Source organism: Cetorhinus maximus, chromosome 3, assembly GCF_964194155.1.
Source record: "Cetorhinus maximus chromosome 3, sCetMax3.hap1.1, whole genome shotgun sequence".
In the NCBI taxonomy this organism is placed as follows: Eukaryota; Metazoa; Chordata; class Chondrichthyes; order Lamniformes; family Cetorhinidae; genus Cetorhinus; species Cetorhinus maximus.
In genome coordinates this window covers 143,838,540-143,861,152 of record NC_135881.1, presented here as the reverse complement: position 1 = coordinate 143,861,152, position 22,613 = coordinate 143,838,540, and the positions used below count along the sequence as shown (strand labels likewise).

At 42.5% G+C, this 22,613-nt stretch overlaps 1 protein-coding gene across 1 annotated transcript in view; it reads right to left on the bottom strand.

Moving 5' to 3' along the window:
* dnah5 (dynein, axonemal, heavy chain 5) overlaps positions 1 to 22,613 on the bottom strand; it is a 531,647-nt gene that overhangs the window by 399,050 nt on the left and 109,984 nt on the right. The window contains exons 4-5 of the mRNA XM_078539077.1: positions 7,989 to 8,152; positions 3,590 to 3,808 (exon numbers count right to left, since the gene is read on the bottom strand). Of these exons, the coding sequence (XP_078395203.1) occupies positions 3,590 to 3,808; positions 7,989 to 8,152 (383 nt within the window). The remainder of the gene's footprint in view (positions 1 to 3,589; positions 3,809 to 7,988; positions 8,153 to 22,613) is intronic.

The following is a 22,613-nucleotide window of genomic DNA, read 5'->3' as shown; positions in this document are numbered from 1 at the left end:
CACAAGGGTAAGTTCAAAATAAAAAGTCAGAGGGGTCAAAAAGGCAAGCCCCTTGGATCAGGGCGGAAAGCTCTCCGGATAAACCGTTGGGGCTGCAGGGGGTGCCTTTCCTCTTTGCAACCCCTCTTTGGGCATGGAGCCTCTGGTGCCAATTGTTTTGTTGAGGTTTTACTTACTCTATGAGTGACTTGAAGGTAGTCAGTATATAGTTTTTCTTGAAACTATTTATAAAAGAACTATTTACAAAGACCTCATGGTAAGTACATTATTTCCCAAACATAGGTTTTTCCATGTCTTGCTCTCTTGCAGCCTCTGACCCCGATGTTATGTTTACATCATTATTAACATAATTGTCTAATTATCAAAACCATTAAGCCTTTACTCTATATCTCCTCCCAAGTATAATCTCAAAACTATTACATTATTTTGTTAAACTATTTACATTACATTTCCACCATCTGTTAACCTCGCGGACTGTTTACAGTTTCCATCCAGCTCCCATCTCCCCCACACCACCTCTAAGTCACTGACGCCAAAGGCATTAATCCCCAACAGTGTTCTCGTCTATCTCAGAGGACGTGTAAGATATATGTGTTCCCTTATCTTCTCCACAGAAAGCAAACACATTGGTGAAGTGGGATAGCAGCTTCTCAAGACCGCTGGCTGCTGGGCTGTGACTCGTACAATGACCTAAATGCAAACGTGGTGAAAAGCAATCAAGGAAAAATGGATTCAAGAGAAAAACCTCCAAGACTCGAAAAATCACAACCCCTTGAAAAGGAGGACAACAAACTGAAAAAATCTCTGTTATCTTCTTCTGCGTTTCACATTGGACCAACTTGAGAAAATGAAACTCTTTCATCCCCTATGAAGAACTTTGCAGCTGTATTATTCATTGCTGCTCTGATGACAAGAGACGTATTCAAAACCTGAGACAGGAATGAATCGGATAGAGGAAAAGAAGGATGAGGAATATCCTTAAGACACTGCAGGACATGAGGAAAGGAAAACTTTCCTACTACTTCTCGGGTAGACATTTCACTTGCTGCAGGTTTGCTTGGCTTGCTTCAGCATGAGGCTGCTCCAATGCAGACAATGTGATCTCGGGGTTAAGATGAGAAAGTAGGATTGCAACATCAACATATCATCCACATGTCGGAAATATCCATGACTTCCTTAAATGGAACATTGGAAAATAGGCTAGCAATGTCAAATAAGCACATGTACACAGCATTGCTATCGATATGCAAGCCCTGTATGGCCTTCACAAATGTGAAGGAGCCCTTCACCATTTATGTGGAAAACTGGTTGCAATAATTTTCCCAACCATTTGGCCAATTCATGCCGTGCAGAACCAGTCATAGATAAGATAGGGCTTAAAGGGACATCACTTTTTTGTGTCTTGGACAGCCCATACATACATGGACATAGCAAACAAAGAGGGCGAAGCCTGTCATATATATCACGCGGTAGCGCATCGCTCTTACACAAGTCCAGCAAGTGCTGCTGTATATCATGGCGATCGAGACCCAGCACCACTGCATGAATCAGTATTCATTGAGCATATGAACTTGGCAACTCGCGCAGTTGAATTCAGTTTTAATGACACCATGTATGCCCAAATAGATGGTGTTGCCATGGAATCCCCCCTCGGCCCAGCTCTCACAAACTTCTTTGTTGAGTTCCATGAGAAACATATCTTCGATGGAATGACACCTAGCCTCCTATCTGTTCACTATATTTAAATCCACAGATGCATGTAATCATTTCCTCACATGTCTTAATGGGCTCTATCCTACACTCAAATTCACCTTTGAAATGGAGCAGTCAAAAGAAATCCCCTTCCTTCATGTGCTAGATGTGAAATATGCCAGCGGATTCTTGACCATGGTCTACCGCATGTCTACATTCTCTGGTCAATATACCAATTGGGATTCTTACAGTTCCACATGCTATAAGGTTGGTCTTACTGGCAACATTGTAAATAGGGCCCAAGCCATTTGCTCACCATGCAAGCTTGATGCTGAAATAGGACGCATCAAAGGCATCCTGCAGGGTAATAGCTACCCTGATCAGATCATTTTGCACTGTATATCACACAAACTCACAAACAGTCCATCACTTTCAGCCCTGAAAAGTGCCCAGTCTACATCAGATTTCCCTGGAAGGGCAAGGTTTCTCAAAAAGTTGAGCAACAAGTTAAGCTAGCTGTTTCATGCTGCTACTATGCAGTAGCAACACGAGTAGTATTCGCCACTAACAGGATGCTGTTATCAAACCAAAAAGACATTCTACCAATCACACAAATTAGGAATGTGGTATATGAATTTCAGTGCCAGTGTGATGCTAGGTATGTAGACCAAAGACTGGAGGATCGTATCAAACAGCATACTGCAGCCGCTGTTCGCAATGGGCAAGGTAAAGACTGCACCCTACCAGCCCATGCATGCAAAAATCAAAAGACTGTCCAATATTAGATGTGATTCCGCAATTGGACAACATTTGCTAAATAATCCTCAGTGTGATAAGACTTAAGCTGACAACCAATTTAAGATTGTCAGTTGGGCTCGCAATGTGGTGCATTTGCATGTACTTGAAACTACATATATTAATACACAGGTCCCTTTGCTGACAGAAAGAACATGTATACACATTGTGCCTGTTTCAGTGACAACCGTTCGCTGACTCATTCCTCAGGGCAATGCCTTGAACAATCAGGATCAAGCTGCCTGGTTTAAATTTCAAACAATGATTGGCAGTTAACTGTCAGTCACCATCACTGTTCAATCTCCATGGCAATGCCTCTACCAATCAGAGGCCACTTGCCAACCAATCAGCACTCTCTTCACATACAGTATAAATTGTTGTTTTCCTCTTATATTGGTATTCTTACAAATGTCCTGATTAATGCAAGATGGAAAGCTTCAACATGTTTCCTTATTCAGCAATATAAAGTTTCTCTTTAAACAACTTATTATGAACCATTTGCAAAGACCTCATGGTAAGTACATTATTTTCTGGACACAGGCTACTTGTGGCTTGCTCCCTTGGAGCCATTTGGTCATCTAGTGCTGATATCATACTTACATCATTGTCCTCTTAACATAACTATTAACCCTTGATTCTACACCGATTTTCTCCCAGAATGCCGCAGGAGCTGGTGGCCTCTGCGTGAGGCTTGAGGGAGGCGGGTAACTGGTAACCAGTCTGTCACCGGCAAAATACTGATGGTCCATCTAAATCGTCCCTAACTGGGGTCTTAAGTTTGCTAATCCTAACTTTGCCTCAGTTCACCTGATCCCTCTCCCCACCCACCACTGCAAACCTCCCTGATGGCAGGAATGCTTTGGGGAGCTGCTATTTTCCCTGGGGCCTGGAAAATTCTGCCCATAACTCTGGAAAAAATTGCAGAGACAGTTGCAAATTGTAATGGAGGGAACAAGGAGGGATGAGGTAGGAACAAATAGCTTCACTTACATGTACATATTTTTCTGCATGCACCATTTAATTGTTACGGCATGTAGCCAAAGAAGGGCATACTAAACTTTTTACTATGAAAATAAAATGCAGTTTTGTAGAAATTGCTTACTTTTTCCATCAGGCTTTCCTGAGCACTAGCCAGAACGCTCACAAACCCATCCAATGAGCTTAGGAAATCTTGGCGTACAGCGCTGGCCTGAGGACTGCTCAGCTCTCCCCAACCACCATTCATCTTCTTCAAAGCAGGAACAAACACTTCTGACAGGAGGTGTTCTACAGCTTTCAGCAACCCAGCATCAGATGTATCAAGGACATTGAAATTTACTTCCTAGGAATTTTTTTAGCAAAAAAACAAATGCCATAATCATCAGTATTTAAACAGATTCAGTACTTAGAACATTCCTTTAAATATAATATGTAGTACAAAATTGTATTATTTTTCCCACATATAACCTAGTGTAACAATGGGCAGAATATTACACTCGGCATGCGGGCACACATCCGATACAGCCAAGCGTAAAATGATGCGCGATGACGTCGGGCGAGCATCCCGACGTCATCGCACAGTCTCGCGATATTTTGCAAGATAAAAGGCCTATTAAGGCCATTAAGATGCTAATTAAAGTAAAATCTACGCTGCCCGTCCAACCTAACGATTGGCTGGCAGGCAGGCAAAAAGGCCAAGCGGCCTTCATATTTTTTAGGAAACCTCATCCACAGGTGGGATGGGGTTTCCTAGAGCAAATAAACATCAAATAAAAATGTTACTTTTGAATTAAAAATATGTCCCAGTTCATGTGACAGAGTCACATGAGGGGACATGTTTCATGACATTTTTGTTTCTTTTATTATTTTTCTTAAAAAATGCTTCATCTCCCTGAGGCAGCTCCATTCCTCAGGGAGATTGAAGTGCTCTTTCCCGCACGAGCAAACTGTTTGCTAGACCCACTCTCCCTCCTTCCCCCACCCGCACAGGCAGTGCTCAGTGCTGCCGCTCGCATTCCACGCTGAGCGAGCCTCAATTGGTCTGCCTGCGAGAAATCGTGGTGCGGAGCCAATCGCAGGTGGCAGTCAGCATCCCGACCGCCTTGTCCACCCCTACCAAGAGCAAAATCCTGCCCAACATATGGGCATACCTCCTCCTTCAGGTACCATGCCCTAAGAGGGCATTGACGACCATGGATTTCCATTGGATTAGTCCATGGTTATGCTTGGCCAAGTATTGCAATGATTTGCCGTCGCCATCTGCAGTATGGCTGACCAGGAAACTCTCTCACTCTTACAATCTGCCATCACACACATTGGAAGGATTTACAGACTGACAATCAACCATGTTATGATGCACCTTCTGTGGCTAAAGCAGCTTTTGGCTTCATCTGATGTACATTTCAGGAATTTCTGGTAGGAGTATAGTTATGAATGGCAGAATTCAATTGAACCAAGATGGCAACTGAGCTGGAGCATCTGCCCCAGAGGTAGAGACACTACCAATGCACCACAAGACATTCATGGGATTACCACAAATCGAAAGCACATCCTTTCTCCTATTAGAGAAAAGTTATACAAATTTATGCAGGCACAGGCAATTTTGACAACAGTGGCCCATTATTTATTTGCTTTAAGACTTTTTAAATTGTTATGATACGGCAGGTGGTATTTGCCAGGCTGACCAAATCCACAAGGGAAACTTGGCCACGCTATCACAACAGTTTTGCAATTTGTATTTATTACGAGGAGGTTTGTGCACTGAATTCATAAGTAATGAGTCCACTAACACTTTGAGATTTTAAAAATTAAATTAAATTAAAACATTTATTAACAAATGAAAAAAAATAAAACACATACGCAAGATTACATCTACATAGTTATTTAATATTATAACAATTCCAAATATTTCCTAATTAACCGGATCCCCTTTAAGGCAACAGTCCAAAATAGGTTTTAAATTTATTGAGACAATCAGCAAGGTTACCACAAGCACCCATTCGACAGTGGAATTCCAAAGGCTTTTAACAGAACTTTGGTTACTGGAACAGCAGACTTCTGCAAAGTGGCTAGAGGCTTTTCCCCAAGTCTGTTTCACACTGTGTACTTTTCAGGTCTCACATGGCCACACCCCACACTGCCTTCCATCCTTCTTTAAATATATTTCTCCTTCTTTGATTTGTAAATCCCATTGTTCCCCCATGTCTTTGGAATTTACTTTTCCCATAATATAAAAATCTTTTGTGTTGTCATTATGGTCAGCACTTTTGGGAAATATCAATGTAATAACCTTGCCCTATTTATATTGCCAGTTGTAGAAACCTTATCATGTCTCTTTGAAAATCCAACAACTTTTCCCCTTATCTAAAAATGCAAATTTCATTCACACCCTATCTCCTGACTTTACCCTAGTTCACTCATTGGCATTTCAAATGCCTTTTTGGACCTACTCTGTTGATAATTTCAACCTTGCAGTCTACCTGTCTCTAATTTAATTAAATCAGCCACACACACACACACTTAAAAATGTGATAGTTTCATGACAAAATTGAAGATATGCTTTTTTTTACAAAATGCTATAATGTTTTAATTTAATTCCAATCAATTGCCATCTTCGTTCGACAAAATGTTTCAATTGAATTCTGCCATTCACAACTATAGCCCTACCAGAAATTCCTGTAATGTACATCAGATCACGCCAAAATCTGCTTTAGCGCATAAATCAATAAGACACACTGACCCAGATGTGTGGAAATCAATACCTCTGGACATACAAATCTGCTGAACAAAACTTTTGTTCAAGTCTAAAGTGAAAACATTTCTCTTTGATAGATATTTTTATGATAATATACTAGCAAATATCTGGTCATTAGGTCTCTTACATCATTCATGTTTTTATGCTCTTGAGGTAATCTCAAGTACTGCTGTCAATACTCATTATTCTTGTTCTTTTTATATCAGCATTTTAAAAGTGTAAACTTACTTATGGTAACCAGCTGTAATTATCTCAGTGAATAACATGAGGATTCAGCTTTCTGGTTTTCTTTCCTAGCAATACGTCATGATTCACATCTCTCTCTCTCTTTCTCTCTCCCTTTTCACTTCCCCGAGGGGAGTCAACCTTCAAGCTCATGCTTATGACCTTCCCTCCCATACAAAATTATAACAACAATCCATAAGTACTGATGATATTTGAATCTCACAGTCGTCATAAATGCCCTGATCATAATCATTAATAGTCATTATTTGCATTATTCCAGGAATCACATAATCTCATGTACCGATAGGGTTGGAAAAATGTTCTGTAATGGTAAATGACACCTGAAAAGACCATCAGGAATGCAAAGGTTGTAGCTCATGAAAATACCCTTAAATGATTCAGTGGAAAAACACTTACATCCTGTGATGTGGCACTGGCATATACAGACCAGAAAATCAGTTTTAGTGATATTGGTTGAGGGATAAATATTGGCCAAGGCACCAGAAGAACACCCCTGTTCTTCTTCAAATAGTGCCATGGGATCTTCTACATCCACCAAATACAGCAGACAGGGCCTCAGTTTAACTTCGCAAAAGCACAGCACCTCTAAAGTGGCAGCCTATGTGATGTGTTCAAGTCTCTGGGGTAGGGCTTGAACCCACAACCTCCTGATTTAGAGGTGAGGGGGCTACCATTGAGCCAAGGTTGACATTTTACAGACACAAACATATGAAAAAATAGTCATGCCTGTGTTGTTGAAAAGCTGGTCCCACTCAGAGCCATAGTTTAGCATAATTCACTATCTTTTAAGAGAGGAAGGGAGAAAAGTGACATGAATTGCAAAGGTAAAGAAAGGAAGGTCTGAATTAGTCATGTCTAGACAGAAAATTATCATCTAAAGCATTTTTTCCCAAATTCTAAATAAAGACTAAAATTCCATGGGCTTTTAATGAGATTATTCAGCTTTTTTTGGACCATGTCAGAGACGCTTCTGTGTATTCTCAATGTAATTGCTTTGAAATTAATTCTTATTGGCTCCTAAAGGACACATTACTATCATGTGGCAGAAGATTAAGAAATAAATGTGTAACAGATGAGGAAAGCCTTCGGGCATCAGTAGCAGCGCCAGAATCTCTGTGAAGTGCAATGAAGGGTTTGCCTTAGCCAGATCACTATCACAAAGGCACGCTTTTGTTTTCAAAAGAAGTAATATCTTTCCCTGAAAACCACCATCTTACTGCTTTCAAACTAATTCCAACTTTGGAGGACATTTTTTTGATGCTTACAATCTCCTATGCAGAGCTACCAATCATTGTTCCCTCATCTCAAGGAGGCAAAGTTATGTAAATTGCTTTCCATAGGCTATTCTTAAGAACCTCCAAGTAGCTGATCTGAAAGCAGCATTAATCAAGGCCAGTGAACAATTTGGCTGCCTTAATAGCCATAAGGCATGAGACATAAAGGAAACTAGCACAAAAGGGCTAAAATATAACCCAAAAGAAAATTGTAATTTGTGGTTTGTGAAATTGATTCAATTACTTACCTTGTGTACATTGTCTATAGTGGTTGCTTTGGAGGTGCTGGATCTTAGAAAAATAATACAAACACCAATGAGTGCCACATCTTTCCCCTCAGTCACAAATATTTTTGGTTTCTTGCTTCGCCCTGTATTAGGATTTGTTCCTGCTCCAAGAAGGCCTATGTGCACTGGAAAATAAATTAACAATAAATTTATCAAAATATTCACTGACAAGTCACTTTTCAGTGTTTATGTTTTGCTTGGAATTAGCCCCAAATATGGGCCCCATATTAAAATGGCAGCCTTCCAGACTGAAAGTTTCCTTATCTCTGATCTGAGAATCAGATTACTGATACAAGAAAAGCCCATCTAAGCCTAAGTTTTAGCCTGGACCCTAAAAGACTGCAAAACTTTTGAATTAGCCTGGACCCTAAAAGACTACAAAACTTTTGGGGGGGAAGGTGTGTCAAGTGGTCAGTGGGGGGGGGTTGGTGGTCGGGGGTGTCGGGTAGCTGGGAGGTCATTGGGGTGGTGGTCAGATGGCCGGGAGGAGGCCTGTGGGGGGTTGGGGATGTCTTTGAGTGAAGGGAGTACGGTGGGAGGAGCCCCGGGGCTTCAGTGCTGTAGTTACCCAGGGGTTAGAAGTGATTTTAATTCTTCTAACTTTTTCTGGATAACTATTCTGGTAAGAAAGTCAGAACCATCCGAAGGTTGCAATTTATATCATACTTTCAGATGGTTCCTAGTGCAGGGCAACTGCCCAACCGAAGTTTCAACTTCCCAGGCAATTGCTGTGCAATCCTTATCTGGGGTCTTCCAGGGGTTCTTCAGTGCATCTTTGAGTTACCGCCCAGTTATAATGCCCTGCAGCTTGGAAGTTATGAGCCAATGTCTTCAGTGGCTCTGGTAAATTCCCATTCTAAGGTGAGCACCCAGGATTCCCAGCCTCCCCTAGATGGCAAACCCCTGAAATGCACCCATCATGACAAGGTTACCAACCAGAAACATTTGGGTGTAGTGACCTCCCATGATTTCACATACCTAAGCAGAGTCAGGAACAAAGTTTTCAATTTTCAAGGCAAATATAAAGCTTCTAATTGTCACCTAATTGTATTTTTGACAGTTAGAAAACAGGAACGTTCTAATTCCTGACAACTGTGAGAGACAGAAACTGAGATGAGAGGCAAGGAGGCAGACAGAGATAGCTTGCAAGACCCAATGAAAAACAGCAAATTTAATATTTCCCAAGATTTTTGAGAACGTTACACGCCAGTGTCATTAAGCCATGACTTTCTTTTACTGTTAACAATCATACCAGGGGCTTATTTTCATGGCTAAGGAGAAACGAAGCAGTCGTGTTATGAAAATTGCAAGGCTGACCTTACCGTCCCGCTCACACTCCTGATCCACCCATTGCTAGTGTCCGGACCCTTCACATGGGTGCCTAGGTGCCGGCCTGTTTCAGATTTATTTTCTTTATACTTTCACGGAATCTGGGCACCTCTGGAAAGGCCAACATTTGTTGCCCATCCCTAACAACCCTTGAGAAGGTGGTGGTGAGCTGTCTTGCCAACTGAGTGGCAAAGCCATTTCAGTTAATTGTTGTGGGTCTGGATTCACATGTAGACTGGACCAGATAAGGACAGCAGATTTCCTTCCAAAAAGGGGATTAGTGAACCAGTTTTTTTTTTAATGACAAGCTTCATGGTCGCTATTACTGAGACTAGCTTTCATTTCCAGGTTTATTAATTGGATTTAAATTCCACCAGCTGCTATGGTGGGATGTGGGAGCTTTTGGACACCCTGCAGATGTGTTTGTCATGGATCACCTTGAAGTGTAAGCAGCTCAACGAATACCAAATCAGGGTTATTGATCTGGAAGCCAAAATGCAGACACTGAGCAACTTAAGGGAGGGGGAGAAATACCTGGATATTTTGTTCCAGAAGACAGTCACATCTCTTAGAGGAGGGTCATCTGTTTTAGTCAGCAGTGAGGGACAGGAGGATATGACTGTCGGTGAGGCAGGTGATAGGACCGAACAGACAGTAGTGGAGGAGCCTCAGACTTTGCAATTGTCAAACAGGTTTGAGGTGCTTACAATCTGTGTGGATGAAAGCGAAGTCTGCAAGGTGGATGAGCTGGCTGGCTATGGCACTGTGGTACAGGAAGCCGTTCAAGCAGGGGGAGCAAAAAGGATGTAGCGGTAGTAGGGGTAACATAGTGAGGGGGATTGACACCGTTCTCTGCAGCAAAGAGCATGAGTCCAGATGGCTATGTTGCCTGCCCGGTGCCAGGGTTCAGGACATCTGCTCGGGGCTGGAGAGGAACTTGCAGTGGGAGGAGGAGGATCCAGTTGTTGTGGTCCATGTAGGTACCAATGACATAGGTAGAACTAGAAAAGTGGTTCTGCAAAGTAGTATGAGGAGCTAGGTACCAAATTAAGAAGCAGAACCTCAAAGGTAATAATCCCTTGATTATTACCTCTGCCACGTGCAAATTGGTGTAGGCAAATAAGATTAGAGACACAAATGCATGGCTCAAAGACTGGTGTGGGAGAAGTGGGTTCCAGTTTGTGGGGCACTGGCATCAATACTGAAGAAGTGGGGGATGTACCGTTGGGACAGTTTACATCTATAACATGCTGGAACGAGTGTCCTCGGAAATCGCATAACTAGGGAATGAGGGAGAGCTTCAAACTAAACAGGACGGGTGAAGGATCAAGCTTGGTAGAGGTAGCAATTCAAGGCGTAGAGTCAGTACAGGAGAGCAAAACAGGAATATGAGAAATGAGGGTCAGAGAATGGCAGGAAGGGACAGACAGAAAAAAACCTAGGAGTACAACAACAGTCAAGATTAGATGTTACAAAGGTAACAAAAAATCAAACTGAAGGCTCTCTATCTGAATGCACATTGCATTCATAACAAAGTAAATGAATTGATGGCCCACATTGAAGTGAATAAATATGATCTGATAGCAATTACGGAGATGTGGCTGCAGGACAACAAAGAATGGGTCCTTAATGTTGAGGGATACATGGCATTCAAGAAGAATAAGCAGCTATGAAAAGGTGGAGGGGTAGCACTGTTAATCAAAGAGGGCATCAGTGCAATAGTTAGAGATGACCTTGGTTCAGGAGATCAGGATTAGAATCGGTTTGGGTGGAGATGATGAATAGTAGGTGGAAAAAGTCATTAGTGGGAGTGGTCTACAGGCTCCCTAACAATAGCCACAGTGTAGGACAAAGTATTCAAGCAAAAATGTTGTGTGCTTGTGATAAAGGGACAGCAATAATCAAGGGTGATTTTAATCTACACACAAACTGGAAAAATCAGATTGGCAGTAATAGCCTGGACTAAATGCTCAAATAGTTTCTTAGAGCAGCATGCTCTGGAATCAACCAGAGATGAAGGTTATATTAGACTTGGTATTGTGTAATGTGACAGGATTAATTAATGACCTCAGAGTAAAGGCACCCCTAGGTGGCAGCGACCACAACATCCAGTTTGAAAGGGAGAAGAGTGAGTCTAAGATGAGTATCTTAAACTTACATAAGGACAACTATATGGGGATGAAAGCTGAACTAGCTGAAGTGAACTGGGAACTAGGCTAGAGCATAGATCAATAGAGAAGTAGTGTCAGACATTTAAGGGGATATTTCAGAGTATTCAGAATAAGTACATTCCTATTATAAAGAAAAACTCTAAGGGGAGGACCCACCATCCATGGTTAACTAGAGAAGTTAAGGAAAGCACCAAATTTAAGGAAAAAGCATACAACTCCACAAAGAGGACAAATGATTGGACAGAATATAAAGAACGGCAGAGAGTGACTAAAGGGTTAATCAGAAGAAAGTAATTAGAGTATGAGAGGAAGCTAGCTAAGAAATGTAAAAATGGATAGCAAAAGTTCCTACAGGTATTTAAAAAAAAAAGTAAAATGAGTCTTGGTCCTTTAGAGAGTGACGGTGGGGAGTTAATAGTAGACAATAAGGAAATGGCGGAAGAAATGAACAAATATTTTACTTCTATGTTCACTATAGAGGATACAAAAAACACTCCAGTAATAGCTGTAAATCAGGAGGTGAACGGGAGAAAGGAACTTGGTGAAATTGAAATCACTAGGGAAGTGGTAGAGCAAATTGATGGAGCTGCGGACTGGCAAGTCTCCGGGTCCCAATGGACTACAACCAAGGGTCTCAAAAGAGGTGGCTAATGAGGTAGTTGATGCACTGGTGTTAATTTCGCTAGATTCTTGAAAAGTTCTATCAGATTGGAAAGTAGCAAATCTAACCCCTCTATTCAAGAAGGGAGGGAGACAGAAAACAGGAAACTATAGGCAGTTAGCTTGATGTCTGTCGTGGAGAAGTTATTAGAATTGATCATTAAGGAGGTTATAGCTGGGCACTTAGAAGAGCTCAAGGCAATCGGGAAGAGTCAGCATGGTTTTGTGAAAGGAAAATCCTGATTAACCAATTTATTGGAGTTTTTTGAAGGAGTAACACGTGCAGTGAATAAGGGGAGCCTGTAGATATACTGTACTTGGATTTCCAGAAGGCAATTGATAAGATGCCACATCAAAGGTTATTACAGAAAATAAAAGCACATGGTGTAGGGGGTAACAAATTAGCATGTATAGAAGATTGGCTGGCTGGCAGGAAGCAGAGAGTATGCCATAAATGGGTCTTTTTTGGATGTGACGAGTGGAGTCCCACTGTGCTGGGGCCTGAACTTATTATGGTTCACATCAATGGCTTAGATGAGGGGAGTGAAGACATGGTAGCTAAATTTGACGATAACATAAAGGTAGGTCGGAAAGTATGTTGTGAAGAGGACATTAGGAGGTTGCGGATGGATATAGATAGATTGAGTGAGTGTACAAAGATCTGGCAAATGGAGTTTAATATAGGAAAATGTGAAGTTGATCACTTTGGCAGGAAGAAAAAAAAAGCAGAGTATGACTTAAATGGAGAACAGCTGCATAATTCTGAGCTGCAGAGGGATCTAGCTGTTCTAGTACAAGAGACACAAAAAGTTAGTATGCAAGTACAACATGCAATCAAGAAGGCTAATGAAATGCTATCCTTTATTACGAGAGGGATTGAACATAAAAGTAAGGACGTTATGCTTCAGTTATACAGGGCATTGGTGAGACCACATCTCGAATACTATGTGCAGTTTTGGTCTCCTTATTTAAGGAAGGATGTAACTGCATTGGAGGCGGTTCAAAGGAGGTTTACTAGATTGATACCTGGAATGAGTGGATTGTCTTATGAGGATAGGTTAGACAGGCTGGTCTTGTTTCCACTGGAGTTTAGAACAGTAAGGGGTGACCTGATTGAATTATATATGATGCTGAATGGTCTTGACAAGTCGAAAGGATGTTTCCTCTTGTGGGTGAGTCCAGAACAAGGGGGCACTGTTTCAAAATTAGAGGTCACCATTTTAGGACAGAGATGAGGGGAAATTTTTTCTCTTAGAGGGTTGTGTGACTTTGGAACGCTCTGCCTCAGAAGTGGTGGAGGCGGAGTTATTGAATATTTTTAAGGCAGAGGTAGATAGATTGTTAGGCAAAGGAATCAAAGGTTATGAGGGTTAGATGGGAATGTGGAAATCGAAACACAAAAAGATCAGCCATGATCTTATTGAATGGCGGAGCAAGCTCGAGGGGCCGAATGGTCTACTCCTGTTCCTATTTCTTATGTTCTTATGAACTCGTGTCCCCAGAGCATTAAGGCTGGGCCTCTGGGTTGCTAGTCCAGTGACATTACCACTCTGCCACCATCTCCCCATGTGAATCTTCTTGAATGTGAATATCAGGGTTTTGTGGTAACATAGCACCTCCTGTGCTCAATCTCTTCTAAAGTAACAATGTGTGGGCAGCATACGCACAGCAGATATTCCTTTCTGTGGTAATGGGAAGAGAACCAATCCAAAAGGATTACAGCAAGCCATTGACAAAAATGAAAGTTGAAATAAAGAATTTTTTTGGGCGACGAGGAGCATGAATTTTCACCCAAAGCAACTATGTTTCCCCTTTTAATTACCACTTCCACTCCAACCTACATTGATACTGTCAGATTTCCTGCCCACCCCTACCTTCCCTTCTGACAATAAATTGCTTGTGAGCTTTTTTTTATTCATTCATGTGATGTGATGTCCAAAACAAGCATTTGTTGCCCGTCTCTATTTTCCCTTGAGAAGGTGGTGGTGAGCTGCCTTCTTGAACCCTGCAGCCCATCTGGGCTGGGTACACCCAGTGTTTGTGGGGAGGGAATTGCCAGTTTTTGACACAGCAACAAAGAAATGGTGATAGAGTTCCAACTCAGAATGGTATGAAACTTGGGAGGGGGTTTTGCATGGTGTTCCCATGCATTTGCTGCCCTTGTCCCTCTAGTTGGTAGAGGTTGTAGGTTGGAAAGAAGCTGAGCAAGTTACTGCAGGACATCTTGCAGGCTGTCATAAAAACCCATCTGGTTCACTAATGTCCTTTGTCCTTACCTGGTCTGGTCTACATGTGACTCCAGACCCACAGCAATGTGGTTTACTCTTAAATGCCCTGTGAACAAGGGCAATTAGAGATGGACAACAAATGCTGGCCTAGCCAGAGACGCCCACATCCCATGAACAAATATAAAAAAAAAGGAGGTACATACTACAGTCACCATGTGCTGGGGTTGGAGGGAGTGAATGTTTCAGGTGGTGGATGGTGTGCAAATCAAGTGGCTGCTTTGTCCTGGATGGTGTTGAGCATCTTGAGTGTTGTTGGAGCTGCGCTCATGCAGGCAAGTGGAGAGTATTACATCACACTCCTGACCTTTGCCTTGTAGATGGTGAACAAAATTTTGGCAGCCAAGTGGCATGTTACTTGCTGCAGAATTCTCAGCCTCTGAGCTGCTCTTGTAGCCACAGTATTTATATGACTGGTCCAGTTAAACTTCTGGTTAATTGGGGAGGTGGTGGCATAGTGGTATTGTCACCAGACTGATAATTGAGCAACCCAGAGTAATGTTCTGGAGGCCCATGTTTAAATCCCACCACAACAGATGGTGGAATTTAAATTGATAACCATTATCGATCAATGTAAAAACCCATCTGGTTAGCTAATGTCCTTTAGAGAAGGAAAGCAGTTGTCCTTACCTGGTCTGCCCTACATGTGACTCCAGACCCACAGCAATGTGGTTGATTCATAAGTACCCTTGAAATTTGAGATGAGCTCATCCTGTGAACAATTTTTTTTAAAAATGGTAATAATAAAAAGGTAATTCAGCGATAGTCAAAGGAAGACGGTTAGATTTTCCCTTGTTGGAGGTGGTCATTGCCTGGTATTTACGTGGCATGAATTTTACTTGTCACTTATCAGCCAAAGTCTGAATCTTGTCCAGTTCTTGCTACAGGAACCGGTTCAATATCAAAGAAGTCATGAATGGTACTGAACATTGTGTTGTCATCAACAAACATCCCCACTTCTGACCATATGATGGATGGAAGATCATTGATGAAGCAGCTGAAGCTGGTGGGCCTAGGATACTACTCTGAGGAACTCCTGCAGCAATGTCCTTGGGTTTAAATGATTGACCTCCAACAACCATCTTCCTTTCTGCTCAAACCAGTCGCCAGTTTCCACCCTGATTCCCAGTGACTTCAATTTTGTGAGGCTTCCTTGATGCCACACTCAGTCAAATGCTGCCTTGATATCGTGGAAGTAACTCTCATCTTAGCTCTGGAATTCAGCTCTTTTGTCCATATTTGGACAAGGCTGTAATAAGATCTGCAACCTGTAGGTCCTGGCCCATGCTGAACTCAAACTGAGCATCCATGAGCAGGATATTGCTGAGTAAGTGCCACTTGATAGCACTGTCAATGACACCTTTCATCACCCTGCTGATGATTGAGAGTAGACTAATAAGGCAGTAATTGATCAGTTTGAATTCGTCCTGTTTCTTGTGGACAGGACATACCTAGAAAATGTTCTACATTATCAGGTAGATACTAGTGCTTTAGTTTCACGGGAACAACTTGGCTAGGAGTGCAGCTAGATCTGGATCACAAGTCTTCAATACTACAGCCAGGATGTTGTCAACTCAAACATCTTGTGTATTTGCATCTTTAAAACTACTATAGGAATGAAAATTACTTAATTAAAGCAAAATAAATAAAGATCACTCATTTGCAATTTTCACAGAATAATGGACAGAATCATGGGATTTCATTCCCAAAGCAGCAGGAATTTGACTAATTTTGTCACTGTAACTCTGGAGCCCTGAAATTATTCTCTACATTTTTGTAATACCATGTATTTTCTGATTCACCATGAGAAATACCATGGGAGATCTGCTAATAGTTATTTGTTTTTGTTTGTTTATTTGTCCTGGGGCGTTGTGAGATGTTGATTTCTCCTTGGTCACCAATGACATTATTTGTTTTGCAGATATGCTTTAGTTATATGGCTCTGGCCTTGATCGCTTTTTCTCCCTGTACAGAAGCACTCCAATACCGTGAAGTGTTTTAAGACACCAGAAAGGGACAGCTTGAATACCATTTGAGACTGAAATTGTAACTTGTGCACTTCAAGAAACATTTTTGTTGCTGTGGCAGTTGTGTTCATACTACGTGTTAAATTCTGATGACGTGATGGTCAGAATGCATTAAATTTTTTCTATATAAATAATTCATTTTAAGAAACAGTGAAAAGTTTTTGGGGTTGAACGTAATGAAAATTGAACAGTGTATATAACAGGCTATCAATTTGCTATTACCCATTTTGTGCTTCAACAAAGGCAAGTTTTAGTCGCACTGATCCCAATATCAAAATTGTACAATAAGCTATATTGTTACAATCCCAGCTGATGTTAATACAGGACGAATATCCTTTATCCGTAAAGCTGAAAAGTGAACACACCCAAAAACCACATTTTCTTTGAACCTCATTGACCTTTAGCGCAGGAAGTCCCTGATCCGCGCCGACATGACCAGAGCCAACACGATCCTTGCCTACCTCACCCGACCTTTAGCATGGGAAGTCTAGTTGTTTGTCTGCACTGTTTGCCTGCACTGTTTGCCTTGCGATTTTTGTGGTGAACATGTCCAAAAGACCACCAGATAGCCTTATGGCTAGCAATGAGAAGGAAAAGGAAGCATAATTCGCTATCAGTTGCTAAAGAAGTAGAGCTGTTGTAGAAACTTGACCATGGTGCGTCTGTGAGGCAATTAAGTGAGGAGTATGGAGTAGGTATCAACACATGTACGATTTAAAGAAACAGAAAGGCAAACTGTTCAAACGTTATATTGAAAGTGATTCACAAAAGTTAATGAATAATAGGAAAACCATGCATAGGTTGAAAAATTATGAATATGATCATGTTATGATGGCGTAGATTCGTCAGTGCAGGAGTGAAAGGTTTCCATTGACTGGGACATAGATTATGCAGCAAGCCAAGATTTACCACGAAGAACTGGGGCTTGAAGGTGCACATGAATACATGACAGATTGGTTGCAGAAATTCAAGAAGCGTTGTGGTATCAAGATTTTGAAAGTTTGTGGTGATAAAGCATCTGCAGACCATGACGCTGCTGAAAAATCTACTGATGAGTTTGCTATGCTAATTTCAGATGAAAGCCTTTCGCCTGAACAAATTTACAATGCTGAAACGAGTCTGTTCTAGCGGTACATCCCTAGGAAAATTCTAGCAATGGCTGAGGAGAGTGCACCATCTGGTGATAAGAATGCTAAGGATAGGTTGACTGTACTTGGCTGTGCCAGTACAGCTGGCACACACAAACATAAATTGGCTGTTGTGGGAAGAGCAAGTGCCCCAGGGGCTTCTAGGGTATTTGGACATTGCTTGTTCACTACTATGCCAATAAGCCAGGGACACATTTTCTGATTGATTTCACAACCATTTTGTACCAGGGGCACATCCCCTGCTGAACTGTTGGTGAAGAACAATGTTTTTGCTGTTTACTTTCCCCCACAAGATAAGGTCATTAATTCAGTCTGTTTGGTGCTGTGAGCAAAGGCCTGGGAGTGGAAGGCTTCCAAAAGGAGTTTACAGTTAAGGATGCCATTTACATATCTGCTAATGCCTGGTGCCTTGTTGATAAAGACACCTTGACCAACCGTTGACACAATCTTTGGCGCGCAACAACGTTCATTGAAGGCGATAATATTGATGATGACTTTGAAAGTTTTTGTGCGATCAGGGGGAAAAAAATCTGGTAAACCAGCTCCTGTGGTATGTAAAAGGTATATCAATGGAATGTGTGAATACACTGGAGGCCAAGGATATTGACGTAGTGTTAACATTGATAACAATGCTCCCGTCATGCATTCTTTGACTGACTGGGAGATTGCAGAAATTGTGTTATATCAAGATCAACCTGATAAAAACATTGATGAGCATGACATAGTGAATACGGTAGAGAAAGTGCCTATAGACGATATTTTTAAGATGTATGATGGGTTGATAGATGCACTCGAACAACATGCATTTATAAGTGAACAAGAAATAATGTTAATCTATAAAATAAAAGACAAACTTATGAAACAAAACCCAATGTTGATGAGGCAGATGAAGCTGGAAGAGCTATTCAAGGATGCCTCCCAGCAGCGTACATCAACACTCTGAACCTTCCCATACAAGCAGAACCACAGATGGCGTCACAGGTAGGAACTTATTACAGGTACCCTGTATTTATTATTCAGTGATACATCTTACTTTACTAGCCATTTTATTTACTTTAGACTATAGCTAGCCTAAATTTAGGCTACATCCTTAGGGATGTAAGTAGGGCTAGTCCATAAACTGAAATCCGAAACATGATTGATCCCAAGGATTTTGGATAATGGATATGCAACCGTACTGGACAAGTCAGATTCCGGAGTGAAACCTGCCTTGATAGATCCTAACTTTTTTTTTTAAAACTGTGGGGGAAAGTTACTGAACAAATTCACAAGAGTCTGCTGATAAACTTTGAACACAAAGAATAAACATTTGTTTCACGAGAAAAATTAACTATATTACACCAGGCATAAAGGTTGGAAAGACCTCAATACAAACACAACAAAATGATTAAAATATCACTATTCCTTCACCTCAGCTATATCTTGACAGACACATGCAAATTCAGAAAGATAAAACCATTTACCATATCTATCTTGTACTCTAAGATTCAGGGAATTATGCAGTCATGTAAACCAACTGGTGAACTATGGTCAGCCACACCGCACTCCAAAGTAAATGACAGATTCAACCAAAGCAGGTTCTATGGATTTCTCAATAGCCGACCCGCACCATGAACCAAACGGTCTCACTGAAACTCTGTCTTTCTCATGGGGGTTTCTAATCTCCACGTTTGAAGATCTCACCTTGGAATTCTCTTCAAATGTTACTCCCACTTGGGTGGCTTCAACCAGGATCCACCTCACAGGGTTTCAAACTTGCCTTCCAAGACTTGTTTCGCCTGGATCTCCACATACACTCAAGCTTCACCTTCCAAGCACACTTTCAGATCTTCAACCGTGCCAAGCAGAACACCACTGTTCCTTTACAGCCCGCAGTACAGAGTCACCAAACTTCAGCTACCCTCAGATCTTCTGGGCTTCTCTTAAGCCCACTTTATATCAAGTCTGCGCCACGCAGCTCTTTCTTTAATTTGGAGCTGTTTATCCTGCTCCTGTCATTTATCTTGACCCAATGGGATCCATCTCTGACCTGTCTTTGTCCCTGCCTGGGACTTTCTTCTGGGACCTTTTATTGTCCACTCCCTGGTTTGGGACCATGTTCTTGGCTTTGGACCTTCTCCCTGTCCCTCTCCCTGGAGCACCTTCTCTCTAATGGTGCTCTGGTTCCAGGTCACTTGACCTGCTTTTCACACTGTTTCACTTATTTTTTTCTTTTTCTTTCTGTGCATGTGTGCAGGGCCGGTTCCCAGCCTAAAGACGGTGAAATCAACGAACTGTGCATGTGCAGCCATTTCCCTGCCGGCGCATACGCAGAGGTCCTGAGGCCCGCTGTGAACTGTAGTTTCCGAAAGGTGACTGCTGATTTAGGTAAGTATTTTGCGTTTTGTAACAATATCAAACTGTTAATCAAGCCAACACATGGTATTAAATCAAAAGAATGGACAGGATTTTCCAGGAAGTGAGTTTTAAAATGTGACGAGTCTTCATACTCCACCGGCCTTAGCTAACAGTTATGGGCAGAAATTTGAGGTAACATGCCCCGATGGACAAGATGTCAGGGTGAAAATGGCTTGAGCACAATTTTATCTAGACTAGCAGCCAGCTTGGCAGCTGCTTCCCTCCATTAACTCCAAATAAGGGATAGTTTTAATAACTTAAAAAACTAATTATTTCTTTTTCAAATTCCAGGTTTTCTATACCAGCATAGCGAGCAATTTCAGTTTGACAATGGCAATCAAGCAACCACCAGGGTTCATTTTTCTGGTACCAATTCAATTTGACAACTTAGGTGAGATTTGAACTCCTAACCTTTAGTTTGCTACTCCAGCACAATAAACACAAAACTATTTCAATATTGCATGGTGCAGCTCCACAGGACATTTAAAAAGGCTGGAACAAAATACTGAGCAGGCCAACAGGGAACTGCCAATTTAAATACAGGTTGATGGGCTGTTTTAAAATGGCTCACGTAAAAGCTACACTTCTCAGCAGTTCTAAAAACTCCTCAACTACAATCACAGTTTCTTAACAAGTACAAGCTCACATAAACTTGGCATGTTTATCTCAAAAGCAGCTGAACCACACAGGTCAAAATCACAAATTTGTCTTCCAGTCTGTGTTGACTTAGCTCATCTCAGCAGGGCTGGAGGCCTCAGCACCTCTGGCTTTGGAAGAGAAAAATTGGTCAGTGTTGCTGCTCCTGGCCACTATTAAATCACAATGTTAACACAGATGGAATCTGAGCAAGGACAGGATCGGGTTCAACTGTAGTAATGCCTCCATGAACAGGATGAGGATACGAGCTTGAGAGGATGTGGGCCTGGTGGAGATGTGAGGGTGTGTGTGTGTGTGTGTGTGAGTTAGTGGTGTTGTCCCTTGAGGTGTGAGATCCCTGTGGATGTGTGATGGGTTTGTGAGTGTGAGAGTTGAGAGTGATGAGAAGAGTGACTTACCCCAGCAAAACAGATGAGACCAGTCATCCTGTTGCGGCACTGGATGACTGACTGCCTATGTCCTCTGGTGGCGCTGACCATTGTTGCCACCACCGCTCACTACACACAAACATTCCACACAGTGCCATGTGTCCTGCTCACACTCTCTCCATCTGTTTTCATACAGAAGAAGCTGGCTCAGAACAGCAGGGAGAGGTCCATGACTGGGGGAGGATTGACCCATATTAGACCCCTCACTCACTTTGAGGAGCATGCCATTGTACTGATTGGTGAGGATGTGGACCATGCCTGCAGCAGCAATGAAGTCGGCAGCGAACGCCCACGTGAGGATCCTGCACCACAGCATCCCTCTCTCAACGCAACAGTGAGTGCTCTCTCTCCTGCCTTTGACTCTGCTGCCATGCACTGATTATCTCTACTTTGATTCAGAGGGAGCTCTGCCAAGCGATCAACACCCTCGGCCAACCAATCCCTCAGCTCCATGCAGGTCCTCATCTCTAGCCAAGAGGACACCTCCTCATTTGAAGAGCTGGAAATAGGCAGCCTGGAAGACCCGTTACAGCACTTACCCACACCCTCCACCAGCGCAGAGATGCATACCTCAGTGGGACCAAGATCATGTCCTAAATGGTGTCAAGCTTCTTGACTATTTTGGAGCTGCACTCACCCAGGCAAGTGGAGAGCATTCCATACACTCCTGACTTGTGCCTTGTAGATGGTGTACAGGACTTGGGGAATCAGGAGTTGAGTTACTCACCGCCGGATTCCTAGCCTCTGACCTGCTCTTGTAGCCACAGTATTTATACGGCTAGTCCAGCTCAGTTTCTGGTCAATGGTAACCCCCAGGATGTTGACAGTGGGGGAGTCAGCAAAGGTAATGCCACTGAATGTCAATGGACGATGGTTAAATTCTCTCTTGTTGGAGATGGTCATTGCCTGGTACTTGTGTGGCGCGAGTGTTACTTGCTACTTACTACCTCCTCCACCCTCCGGACTCTTTTCCCCACACCAGGCTCTTCCCCTCCCCCAAACGGACCCCATCCCCCCCACCAAACGGACTTCTTCCCTTACACCTTTCTGCCCAGTTGCCGCATTACACTCTACTCCCCTCCCCAACACTTTCGCTTACCCCCCTCCCAATCTCACCGCCAACTGCACACACCCCCCTCCCAGTACAACTTCCTCTCCCAGCCATACCTAGACCTTCCCCTCCAACCCCACCACCCACTCCCGGTACACCTTCCTCTCCCACTCATAGCTGAACTGTCCTCTCCTGGCCCCTTGATGATCATTAGTAGCAGCCCATGGCCAAGACTATGATTTTCCAAAGCAGATGCCAGATATCAACGGAGACCTCCCATCTTCCTTGAGCTGCTTTGCAGTGGAACTATCTCCATGAGAATCCATCCAGCATGCATTGCACATGTTCCTCCAGGGTCTGATAGCTGTGGGGCTCCAGCATCATCTTCTCCTTGGGTATCCGCGATGTGAGCAAGACCCTAGCGGTAAGTCCC